At 43.8% G+C, this 13,564-nt stretch overlaps 1 protein-coding gene across 2 annotated transcripts in view; it reads right to left on the bottom strand.

Moving 5' to 3' along the window:
- ddc (dopa decarboxylase) overlaps positions 1-13,564 on the bottom strand; it is a 38,607-nt gene that overhangs the window by 7,972 nt on the left and 17,071 nt on the right. For both annotated transcript variants that reach the window (XM_066683868.1, XM_066683867.1), the window contains exons 5-10: positions 12,677-12,811; positions 10,823-10,966; positions 7,430-7,496; positions 6,752-6,846; positions 4,959-5,026; positions 1,530-1,606 (exon numbers count right to left, since the gene is read on the bottom strand). In XM_066683868.1, the coding sequence (XP_066539965.1) occupies positions 1,530-1,606; positions 4,959-5,026; positions 6,752-6,846; positions 7,430-7,496; positions 10,823-10,966; positions 12,677-12,811 (586 nt within the window). The remainder of the gene's footprint in view (positions 1-1,529; positions 1,607-4,958; positions 5,027-6,751; positions 6,847-7,429; positions 7,497-10,822; positions 10,967-12,676; positions 12,812-13,564) is intronic.

Raw genomic sequence — 13,564 nt, 5'->3', positions numbered from 1 at the left:
AGAGAGAAACGAGTGTAGGCGCAAGTGGATGGATGAATGCTTTTTGTGTTACTGTCTTATTAAAACAATCAAAATGAAGAAACATCACCATCAACCGAGAGATTTTACACCAACAGAAAAGTAATTTAAAGGTGGGAGGGAAGTTTTAAAAACTTTGTGGTGGAAATCTTTTTAAAATTAGGTGGTGGTTAAGTGGTAAATATGACTTCGCTCTGTTCTGGCTCTTGGCTGAAGATCCGCCCACGCTTCAACGTGTGGCCAAAAAGTGAGTTATCATTAAATAACAACAAAACGCTTTAATGAGTAATAAATCTGAACCGAATATTTGACTTTTATTTAAAGAAAACATCCGTAAAGAGACCAGTCAAATACGTATTTGCCATTGTCTCCAGGGAAAGAGGTAAAAGGTCATAAACTCATGTGTCATATAGAATCCTGAGTTTACCAGCGGGAAAGTGCCCAGTTTCCGATGCGCTCAAACGCAAAATAATCTACCGTCACGACACGCGGGGTCTTGACCCGTCATGGGGTTAAATAGCGAAAGTTAATGTGACGGTGTGTTGACGGAAATTGGATCTTGGTTAAACACAATTTTTACTCGTTTTCTTTTAAATGTTTTGAGATTTTATGATGATGATGATGATTATTATTATTAGAATCATCATCACAGGGAGGAGGGGGATTGACTCATTTGTTTCCCGATGATAGAATCAATATTTTGATCACCCCCCCCCACCCTGTGTCTGCATGGGTTTCCTCTGGGTGACTGTCTGTGAGGAGTGTGGTGTGTTCTCCCTGTGTCTGCATGGGTTTCCTCCGGGTGACTGTCTGTAAGGAGTGTGGTGTGTTCTCCCTGTGTCTGTGTGGGTTTCCTCCAGGTGACTGACTGTGAGGAGTGTGGTGTGTTTTCCCTGTGTCTGCGTGGGTTTCCTCCGGGTGACTGTCTGTGAGGAGTGTGGGTTTCCTCTGGGTGACTGTCTGTGAGGAGTGTGGTGTGTTCTCCCTGTGTCTGCGTGGGTTTCCTCTGGGTGACTGTCTGTGAGGAGTGTGGTGTGTTCTCCCTGTGTCTGCGTGGGTTTCCTCCGGGTGACTGTCAGTGAGGAGTGTGGCGTGTTCTCTCTGTGTCTGTGTGAGTTTACTCCGGGTGCTCTGGTTTCCTCCCACAGTCCAAAAACACACGTTGGTAGGTGGATTGGTGACTCAAAAGTGTCCGTAGGTGTGAGTGAATGTGTGAGTGTGTGTGTGTTGCCTTGTGAAGGACTGGCGCCCCCTCCAGGGTGTATTCCTGCCTTGCGCCCAATGATTCCAGGTAGGCTCTGGACCCACCGCGACCCTGAACTGGATAAGGGTTACAGACAATGAATGAATGAATAAAATGTCACAAGTTTGGACACAGACTGCAGTTTTCAAATTATGCAAAACAGAGATTGTATTTAAGAGACTGTGACCCTCTATAGCATTATGTTTTTTAATGTAATGCACTAGTAACGTCACCATTGAGGCAGAGTTTCCGCGTGCAGTGTGAATACCTGATTCTTGGTGGTCGTGCTTCAGGTAAAGTGGGTCCATCTTAAACGCCCCGATGACATCAGCCCTGTTCTTCACCCTGAACAAAATTCCATTTCCGTTAGTTTCACACAGATCACCTTTTACATTAAAAGTACCCCCCTTCATCGTTCATATAATCACCCCCAGTGACCACACAGGAACCCTTTGTAGCTCCGTGATTTCAGACCTGGACGTTAATGGGAAAAGGATGCGTTTTAAATGAGAGGAAGGACAAACCGCCACTACTGTGCTTTGTATTACTTTACACTGACCTTGTCAAGTCTGGCCCACACTGTTTAAACACAGGCTACAGAAGCTCCCACTGATGTTTCATTGAGCATGAAATAAGGAAGTGAGCAAATACCCTTTCAAGTTTGTCTGTGGGTTTCTGCATGCTTTAGGACTCTCTAAAGACAGGGCTGGTTTATATGAGGACTATATTTACTGTGATAAATGACTACTATCTGCTTTTCTGAAAACATGATTGAGATCTTCAGCTTAAAAATGCCTGACCTGTTTCAGGTTTCATTAAAATGAATGTGTAATTAACCCTAAATTATTTATTTAATGCAGCATAGCATGTGAATCATTTACAGACTTTAAAAACTGTGTGGGGTTTCCGAAAAAGAGCTCCGAGGTGAGTCATAGTTAAGAATTGTACCTCAGTGCATGCCCTGAAATGACCCTCCACTCTTTCAGACACACACACACCACTCTACTGATCCACTCTACACCAGCACAACACACACTAACACACCACCACCACGTCAGTGTCACTGCAGCGCTGAGAATGATCCACCACCACATCACACCTGCTCTGTGGGGGTCCTGAGTGCTGAAGGACAGGGTAAAGTGGGGTAACAAAGTATGCAGAGCAACAGCTGGACTACAGTCTGTAACCACAGAACTACACAGTGCTCCTGTGTGGACTGTGGAGCTGATAACGAAACATGTGAACAGTGCAGAAACATAAGCTGAAATACATAAATGATGCTGTGTCCATCAAACACTCAGCAACAGAATGTAAGTGCTGCCAAATTTAAGGTGGAACAACATATTCCTAACATTACACTGTGCCTCTATTATTAAAAGTGGACGGGCTTCCCCTGCATTCTGTCCCTGTGTGTGTTTGGATGGTGGTGACAGAAATGGCAGCTGGGTGCATCCCTTGTTCTATCTTTATTGGTACAGACAAGAATAATCTCCGGATCAGTGCTGGTGAAAGTAGTCCAATACATACACTACTGCTGGGCAAGTGAGCGCAAGTCAATTTCACGATTAACTGATCATTTAACCTCGATTATGATTATTCAGTCATTCATTCATTATCTGTAACCCTTATCCAGTTCAGGGTCGCTGTGAGTCCAGAGTCATACACCCTGGAAGGGGGTGCAAGTCCTTCACAGGGCAACACACACTCCCTTACACATTCACACACACTTACGGACACTTTTGAGTCGCCAATCCACCTATCAACGTGTGCTTTTGGAGAGTGGGAGGAAACTGGAGCACCCGGAGGAAACCCACGCAGACACAGGGAGAACACACCACACTCCTCACAGACAGTTGCCTGGAGGAAACCCACGCAGACACAGGAAAAACACACCATGCTCCTCACAGACAGTCACCCGGAGGAAACCCACGCAGACACAGAGAACACACCACGCTCCTCACAGACAGTCACCCGGAGGAAACCCACGCAGACACAGGGAGAACACACCACACTCCTCACAGACAGTCACCCGGAGGAAACCCACGCAGACACAGGGAGAACACACCACACTCCTCACAGACAGTCACCCAGAGGAAACCCACACAGACACAGGGAGAACACACCACACTCCTCACAGACAGTCACCCGGAGGAAACCCACGCAGACACAGGGAGAACACACCACACTCCTCACAGACAGTCACCCGGAGGAAACCCACGCAGACACAGGGAGAACACACCACACTCCTCACAGACAGTCACCCGGAGGAAACCCACGCAGACACAGGGAGAACACACCACACTCCTCACAGACAGTCACCCGGAGGAAACCCACGCAGACACAGGGAGAACACACCACACTCCACATAGACAGTCACCTGGAGCGGGAATCAAACCTCGATTATGATTAATGAAGGATTATTTTGTTGTTGTTTCTTTCTTTCATAGTTCATTGACGAGTCTTGTACTGTAAACACTTTCCAATATTAAAGGTGAGTCCTGTGAAGGACTGGCGCCCCCTCCAGGGTGTGTTCCTGCCTTGCACCCAATGATTCCAGGTAGGCTCTGGACCCACTACGACCCTGAACTGAATAAGGGTTACAGATAATGATAATATATGTTTCGGATGTAGCTGGGAGCTCCGTCTGTGTGTGATTGTGTTCAGTGTGAAACAGACTTGGGGATTAACTTTGTCTGAAACTAGTTTTTCTTTGTGTTTACAATTTGTGAAGGGAAACTGCAACTTAGCACTGTAACGAGTAATAATGAGGACAACCGAAGTTACTTTGTAATGATTATTACTTTTAAGGCTGATTGAAGTATATAACATGTTTTGCTCAGACTTGTGACTTTAAAGTGCTTATTCTACATGACGTACTCAGGACATGACTCAGGGAGGGGGTGGTGAACATTGCACTTTTGTAGTTAAATTACAGAAGTAAGGTCCCTAGATAGATTAGAGAATTCTAATGAATATGATGAAGAACATCCTGAGCGGAAAACTTGAGCGCCAAATATTATGCTGACAAGAGAAAACAAAACGAAATCTGTATAACATAAGATGCCAGTTTGGAAGTGTCTGGGGTTTGAGCAATGCGACATGATGTAATAATCACCGAATGGCACACATGACCAATGGTGGACGTGACAAAGATTCTATATACACTGCAACAGATGCTTGAATAAACTAGATGTTGAAGTGAATGCTTGACTCTGAGTCTGAGTCTGATTTCTCCTCGGGCCTGAGATTCATTTTGGAACTTGGTCTCTGTTCCTGGTGGCACTTAGATAATTGCCCTAACAGTTTACATTTGACTTTTTTTTATGTTCAGTGTCGTCTTCACTAAAGTTAAAATAAACACGTCAAACCCACAGCGTTTTATTTTGGTACGAGCTGCTCAAGTCGCTCGGTCTGCCTCTGTGTTTAGGTTCTCCTCCGTTTTGCTTCCATGTGGCAGATTGAATTGGGCAGACTCACATGACTACAGCGCGGTAGTGTGGGTTTAAAGGGGCAGTATAGGAACACACAGTGGGGACGTATTAACAGAGTTACCACACAAGAAAATGATTTAAATAATTTATAAGAAAACCCAGTTTAATTGATATATACAAGATAAAGTGGATTTGAAATTCTGAATGTTGATTTCAATCAATTTTCACACACACACACACACACAAGGAGACAGTAAACTACTCACCACATGGTGGAGCAGTCAAAGTTCACCAGGAGCCATTTATGGGGATTAAAGTTGAAGGAGTCGGCAAACTGAAAAGAAACATACATTAACATCAAACAGACACTTAAAACAGCTGTTTATTTTAGTTAAATTCAGCGTCCACCGGGTCTGAAACTTCTACACTGTACCCGCTACATCCACCTCCATCTGTTGATGCACAGTTCATTACGCTGCCTCCTGTCATTTTCAAACGGCTCAGTTTCACAGAACCAGTATTGTCCAAATATTTGTGAACACCTGCTCATCCTGTATTTCTTCTGAAATGAAGGGAATAAATAGGTGGTATGTCTTTCATTTGCTTCTACTCTTCTGAGAAGACTCAAAGTAGACTGTAATATTGCATCTAGGATTTTATTGCGTTCAGCCATGAGAACATAAGTGAGGTCTGGTTCTGATGTCGATCATTTCTGGATCACAGATGAAATCCTGTTCCCAAACTGTGCACTGGCTTTAATACGTCAGATTAGAAACACCATGCTCAGTGCCAAGGGCTGTCCAGAAGGGTATAAATCCCCTAGCACACTGCTGTGAAGCTGTGGAGGTACATCCTCTGGAGTGATGAGGTATAATTTAAGACCTCTGTGATGAGTGGACATTTCTGGACCTCACTAACGTTCTAATGTCTGAATACAATCAAACCGTTAAAGACAGTTACCTCAGCAAAGCACTGTCCACTCACTGAGCTCCACTGACAGAGGATCATCCTGCAGTCCAACAGTTGCTCTACATACTTTGCTAACCCACTTTCCCCCTGTTCTCCAAGGGTCAGGTGGATCATTCTCAGCGCTGCAGTGACACTGACGTGGTGGTGGTGTGTTAGTGTGTGTTGTGCTGGTGTAGAGTGGATCAGACACAGCAGTGCTGCTGGAGTTTTTGACCCGCTCAAACAACCAAAAACAGCCCACGTCTGTAACTGTGGAACTAAAGTGTGGTCAGTGGAGCTGATAAAATGGATAGTGAGTGTAGAGGTGGGTTTAAAGGTTATGGCTGTTTGTGTTTTACTGTAATAGAACATTACAGAGCTCATATGATTCAGAATGAACAATACTCTGTAACAGTAAATGACCACCGTGTACACATCGACACGTCCAGCGCTTTCTCATGCCCATAAAAGCAGTTGTTCTGGACATAAACAGACACTATATTGGTTTCAAAAAAAGCAGCGAGCTGTCACAGCTGCCACATCACAGCCTTTGTATCAGTCTTCTCATCTGTTTGCACACCTTTCCCTTCACCAATATCCTCTCCATCTGCCGCAATAAGGGCCGAAACAGGGCTTTAGAACAAACCACAGCCACTGTGAGGGACTCTTGATTGTTGCCATGCTTGGCATTCACTTCCTGGCAACTGAAAACCTGGGGGCTGTCATTCAGGACCACGATAAAGAACAGAGCGGCTTCAGCCGAGCACAGCCTCCAGCTTTATTTGAACTGCTGCTAATAAACACTGAGATTTGGTTACGGAGAGAAAGGCGGAGGGGGAGGGGCTTATCTAAAGGTCTGTGCGTGCCTCAGGAAATTACTTTACCCTTATCTCCAGGACCCTCCGCTGGGAGCCACGGCAGCTCAAAGGATCTTTAACTTCCCGCCAATATTTCAACACATAGCTCATTCTAGCCAGCGTCATTTCTGACATTTGAATACGTTTGAATGTGCGCATGTGGACCACAGCGCTCCCTGCCCTTCGACTGACAGTGCCCTCCGACATTTCCCACTCTTCCTTGATGACCCTGTTGGAGAACATGGTTATCTCACCTCCACACCATCCAGAAGGGGTCGGAACTCTGGGCAGATGAACGCACTTCCGGCGTAGGCTGCGTCGATGTGCATCCATATCCCCTCGGAGTTACCTGCCACAGGGAGCAAAACCATGAAGAGTTCCCTGTCCATTTCTGGAACAAATCACTGGGGAAAATCAGAAGACTCTTATGGCCCTTTTCCACTGCATGACTCGACTCCACTGGCCAAATCTGGTCCTGGTCCCTGGAACCGGGGTATTTCTAACCGAGCTGAGTAGGTACTAAATGGTCATGTGTAAACCCTGCAGAGCACTTGTCAATCACCATGAAACACAGAGCTTTAGCACAAACTCGTCGCTTGTGAAATCCCTGAAGTTACAGTAGCTTTCACATTTGTTTGTATCCGACTCACAGCAGCAGCTCATAACAGAGGTCCAAACGCCCCTTGGGCTGGTGGCTGACGAAAATCTCCAGCAAAATCTGAATGTGCAACAAAGAAAACTGATCTGAGAACTGGGGCTCAAAGCTGTGTTCAGTCCAAACTTGCCATTATCTGCTGTTGTTGTGGTTTTCAAAGCTCGCAGTTCACATTAGAGACGGGGTTTTGTGATGTCACTGGCTTATTTCTCAGGGAGCAGTGCTAGTGGAAAAGTGACCAGCTAAAAGCGAGTCGAGCCCAAGCCCCATTACTCACATATGGGTCCAAGCTCCGTGATGCGGTCGAATGCACACGACGGAGTCGTTCCCAGCGTGGCACAAATCTGAGGAAGTAAGAAGAGTCCATATGTAATCGAGAGGTTTCGTAAACATTCAGATAGTTTTGTTAAAGCCAAATACATATCGTCACTGTCTAAAGAACAACATGCATCTCCAAAACAGTAAAAAAAACCTTCTCAACTAACAGTGGAAGTCAAGGTAAAAACATTTAATTCAGAGTCATTCTGGAGCCTTTCTATTGGTCATTCGTCATGGAATTTTCACACAGCTGCTGTGTTCAAATGATGCAGTAAACTCAACTTTCACAAACACGGAGATACAGGGTTTTCTTTTAACTGTGACGATATGCGTTAATTACTCTGAAAATAATAAGTCAAATGCATTTTTAAAATACTGCAGTGCTCTATTTATGGATTAAGGGGTTATATTTGTTATAGGAAGATGACATTCCACCCCCCGAGATGTAAGGCATCCTAAGAGTTTTTAGAAAGCCGGCCTGTGAAGAAGTGAACAAGTCCAGGAGAGATACAGTGCTACAATGGATCAGTAAGATACTAGATCAGTCAGAGCTAGGCCATTACAGGCTGTGGATTTCATAACCATTCATTCATTTATTCATTCATCTTCTGTATCCCCTTCATCCTGATCAGGGTCACGGTGTGTGCTCACAGCCTACCAGGAATCACTGGGTTCAAGGCAGAAGCACAGCCTGGACAGAGCACCAGAGCATCACACACTCACCCAGTCACTCTCACACACACACACCTGTGGACTGCATGTGTTCCAACATGTTTCGGGACTGTTCTGCTGTTGGGAGACTGCAGTGTTGGTGTGAATAAAAGTGGTGACCCTATGGCTACAGCGTAACTTGACGTTAAAATCTGATTAATTTGAAATGGAGCAACACAAGATCTCTGAAACACTGTCTGAGTGTCCCACTGCCTGAATGTCACTGCCCTTAGCAGGAGGCACTCGTTCATGAAGCATTTTACAAAAAAAGGTTCTTCAAGGGTTCTTAATTTAAAACAGGGCCTCTCTTTAGAACCACGAGTTTCAAACTGTGAAACTCTTCTTCAGACGGACTGAGAGTGTGTTGTATCAGGTGTTTTAGATGTTGTAAATGGTTGCATACAGCACTAAAAAGGCTTCTGTGGTTAGCATGGTTAGTAGTTAAGACTACTGTTTTTCAAAAAGTGCATTAATTACTCTCAAAAATAATAAGTAATAAAGGCTTTAAAAGAAAAGAAAAATACTGCAGCGCTGTAGTAGCTGTATGCATAGGTGGGTAAAGGCAGTTGTCTCTGGTCGTTTACATTCAGAAGCCAAGTTTCTTTTAAGGTGGAATAGAGTGTTTGAAGAGAAAAACAACTGTTGTTTGTTGGTGGCTGAAGTGTAACTTCGCCAAAACAGTACAGGGGTTGGACAATGAAAGTGAAACACCTGATTTTAGACCACAATAATTTATTAGTACGGTGTAGGGCCTCCGTTTGCGGCCGATACAGCGTCAGTTGGTCTTGGGAATGACATACACAAGTCCTGCACAGTGGTCAGAGGGATTGGAAGCCATTCATGGACTACTAACTATCATCACCAGTAGATTGACCAGAGGAGGATGGGTCACCCCTTGTGAGCCTTGGTTCCTCCCAAGGTTTCTTCCTCAGCTGGGGGAGTTTTTCCTTGCCACTGTCGCCCCTGGCTTGCTCACTTGAGGGTTTTACATTTGTTTTTACATTTCATGTCAAATCTTAGTCTTACTGGAATTCTGTGAAGCTGCTTTGTGACAACATCAGTTGTGAAAAGCGCTATATAAATAAATTTGATTTGATTTGATTTGATTCTTCTTGCAGGATAGTGGCCAGGTCTCTACGTGATGCTGGTGGAGGAAAACGTTTCCTGACTCGCTCCTCCAAAACACCCCAAAGTGGCTCAATAATATTTAGATCTGGTGACTGTGCAGGCCATGGGAGATGTTCAACTTCACTTTCATGTTCATCAAACCAATCTTTCACCAGTCTCGCTGTGTGTATTGGTTCACTGTCGTCCTGATACACGGCACCGCCTTCAGGACACAATGTTTGAACCATTGGATGCACATGGTCTCACTGGTGCAGTGTGTAGTTAATGAAGATTGGCCACTAGCCTGCTCCAATTTAGCCACGAAACCTCCCACACTACAACGACAGGTGTTTCACTTTCATTGTCTAACCCCTGTAAGTTAAGATAGCACTGTCGGTAACGCAATTAGCCGTCTCCTGAATTTGGAGACATTTCCACCTTAAGTGATCCAAAACAGCAAAAACAATAAATAATATAATAATAACAAAAATAATAAAAACAGTGAATAAAAATGTACCGACAAGTTACACTTCGTTCAAACAAGTAGTTTTTTTCCCTCACACCACTCTATATTAAAAGCTGCCGAGATCCTCAACGTAAACAACCCAGAGAGAACTGTGTTTTTCCACAATCGTAGTTGTCTCTTTTAATGCTAGATTTATATAAGCTAGACAGTCATTTTGCAGTCAGGACAAACTGAAGACACACGGCCTTCATTCCATGCAGCTGTTAGTGTTAATTTAACAGAGTGTTTAACCGCTTCATAATCCAACTAAATGTCTACTCAGCAAAGTGAATAACTCTAATAATAATAAGAAAATACACAGTGTTAGTTCCAGAAGCCGCCACAGTCCCTGAGGAAGAAAAAGACAGAGAGAGAGACACACCTCGTCCTTTTCTGATGCAGTGAAAAATAAAAGACAAGGAGAGCTCCCAGAGCAGGGGGTTAACAGGTGTTTCAGTTCCAAGAAAACAATGTAAATAAAATGTCACGTAAATTAAAACATTGTAACACCAGGATTAACAGTGTCCAATGAAAAACCTGTATCTCCATGTTTATGGATGTTTAGTTACTACATCATTTGAACACAGGCGCTGTCCTTCACACTGTGTGTGAAAATGTAATGATGAATGGACCAATAGAAACGCTCCAAAATTACTCTGAATAAACTCTTTTTACATTGACTTCCATTGAAAGCTTTATAGAAGGTTTTTTCCTTCTCCTGTAAAGTTACTAATTTGGAGATACATGTTATTAACTGGACACTGATGATATTTATCCCCCATTCATAAATCTTTAGCAGCGTGTCTAAGTTACTCAATCTGTTGGAACTGTTAACACAATGCCACTGGAAAGCTAAACACACTCGGAGGAGAACACCAACAGCCTCAGATAGCAGGTGTTACCAGTGTGCGTTCTGGAAACAAGTGCTATATCAATAAAATGTATGTCTTTGACAGCTAGTGGTGTGTGTCATGTATGCTGTGTGTTTCTGGTCCTCTGTGTTGTGTTCTGCTAAAATCCATAACTCACATAGAAAGGGATGAGGCCGGCTGCTTTGTCCTCTTCAAGGATCTTTCTAAACATCTCTCCACAGACGGAAAACTTGCTGTCAGTCGGAATTTTTTTCATTCTCACTCCTCCTATCAGACCCGCTCTCTCCACTGATGAATGAGCCTGTCGGGAAAGAATATTGCAGTCGGTCCCAAAGCAGCAGGTTCAAGGCTTTGAGAAGGACAGAGTTTACCCAGAATGACTTGCAGGGGTTTGTTTTTTTGATCTGATGCAGTCAAAACTTTCCAAACATTTCAAGACATTTAGCAAGAGCCCTTTACACTGAACAACTGCTTTTACCTGCTAAGGTTTATATTTCTTATGTTTAATTCTCGGTATTACATTCATTAAAGTACAAACAGCTTTTGTAAACAATGTTAAAGGAGCGTAAGGTACTTTATTTATTCACCTTGGTTATGAACAGGTGAACGGATGAAGTGGAAAATATGAAGAACTTGATTTAAAAATGTATGTTATTTTAGTAACAGTATAAGAACGAATGCCTTCTACGCCTGGGGAAACCTGTTTGTAAAAACACACACATGTTGAAATCATCTAATGCACCTTTAATGCACATTAATTCTGGGGACATCTGCTCATTTATTTGTAGGGTGTTAATCTGTAGGATTGAATCGAAGACACTTTCATTTATCATCTATATTTATTTCTAATAAGAGCTGCCACATGTTCCCCTAAGGTTTTCTCTAAATATATGCTTCCCATAGCCTTTAACACATAAACACACACCTCAGTACATTACAATGCTGAATATGCCGATGTTAAAAGATCACAGCCATTTCCATTAGTTTTAAAATACTGAGCACTTTTAAAGAGGGCGTCTGATTGCATTAACCAGCACAGCCTCACAATAGCAGCCTTGTCATAATAATAATAATAATGTGCTATTACTTGTGAACACACAAAGACACTAGTGCACTAGGGATTGTGAACACACTCCCAGAGCGGCGGGCTGCGGTCCCCGGGAGCGTTTGGGGGTTCAGTGCATTGCTCAAGGGAACTTCAGTCATGAATGTTCCTGCTGGTCCTGGAGATTGAACCGGCAACCCTCCGGTACCAAGCCCGGTCTCTAACCATTAGGCCAAGGCTGCCCCAAAATTGTGGTGCTGACATTTTTCAGTGACACAGAAGGATACAAAAGAACGGCTCCTAACCTGTACATTTTGTAACTAAACTCTGAACTCCTGCTTTTCAAAGTTTAATAAGAAGAACAAGATGAAGAAGCAGAAGAGGAAAAGGAACAAGTATAAAACACAAAAACAGACCATAATAATAAAAAGAAAAAGAAATAAGAATTTATTTCAATATTTGAATTATATTTACCTTAATATTTCATATTTCAGTTATTTTTGTTATGGCATTTGTTACATTTCTTGGGTGGTGAAATATTCAGATTTAAAAACGCAGACCCATAAATTCAAAAACACTAATCTAGGCCAGAGGTCAACCAGCGGGCTTCTTCCACAGAAAGATTGAGCACAGTGTTTAACTGGACAAATACTGACTGAATTTCCTTCTGACGTTTAACTGTAACTTTACATCAAAAACAGGGCAAATCTCCGGATTCCAAGGCCATGAGTGCTTTTATTTTTTGTCAAATTAGTTTTAGACGAGGCCTCCACTGCACACAGTGCACACATTGTTCTAGTTAATAAATATACAAAGGTATTTGCATTTAAACTATATTTGGAATATAATTAAATTAAAATTCACATTCAAACACTTACGTCATTGATTTAGCACCATATCAGTCCCCTTGGGGAAATCGAGCCTCTGAATTTATCCATTAAACTTTGAGAATCTGCAGGTTCTGACCTGTTCGGAAGCGTAGGCCACCAGTTTGCTGATGATGTCGGCTTCACTGCGCTCGGGATCCTCAGCCAATATCTGCTTCACCGCTCTGGAGCGAGCAGCCAGCAGCGCAACCAGAGTCGCTTCACTAGCGGTCCCCTGAAAAACACACAACCGGCACCTCAGCCTTAAAGAAGCACTGTTCTGAAAGTCAAGGGTTAACTTTGTCAGCATGTGGGTGGTGTTTAGTTTGTTTGTAAGTGTCTGTGGTTTTTCAGAAACACGGATTCAGACAGACAGAGGTATCATACATCACACACCTAAAGAACCAATCCTCTCGAGTGGCGGGGCTTTCGGGGCACAGGTTTCATTCATTCATTAATTCATTCATTCTCTGTAAGTACTTATCCAATTCATGGTCGCAGTGGGTCCAGAGCCTTCCTGGAATCACTGGGCGCTAGGCAGGAACACACCCTGTAGGTCCTTCACAGAACAACACACACTCACACATTCACTCGCACACTCACACCTGTGGACACTTTTAAGTCTCCAATCCACCTACCAACGTGTGTTTGAGCGTGGGAGGAAACAGAGAGAACACACCACACTCCTCACAGACAGTCACCCGGAGGAAACCCACGCAGACACAGGGAGAACACACCACACTCCTCACAGACAGTCACCCGGAGGAAACCCACGCAGACACAGAGAGAACACACCACACTCCTCACAGACAGTCACCCGGAGGAAACCCACGCAGACACAGGGAGAACACACCACACTCCTCACAGACAGTCACCCGGAGGAAACCCACGCAGACACAGGGAGAACACACCACACTCCTCACAGACAGTCACCCGGAGGAAACCCACGCAGACACAGAGAGAACACACCACACTCCTCACAGACAGT

The sequence above is a fragment of the Hoplias malabaricus genome, chromosome 10, assembly GCF_029633855.1.
Source record: "Hoplias malabaricus isolate fHopMal1 chromosome 10, fHopMal1.hap1, whole genome shotgun sequence".
Classification (NCBI taxonomy): Eukaryota; Metazoa; Chordata; class Actinopteri; order Characiformes; family Erythrinidae; genus Hoplias; species Hoplias malabaricus.
Note: the sequence above shows the minus strand (reverse complement) of the source record. Positions and strands in the feature narration are given on the sequence as shown.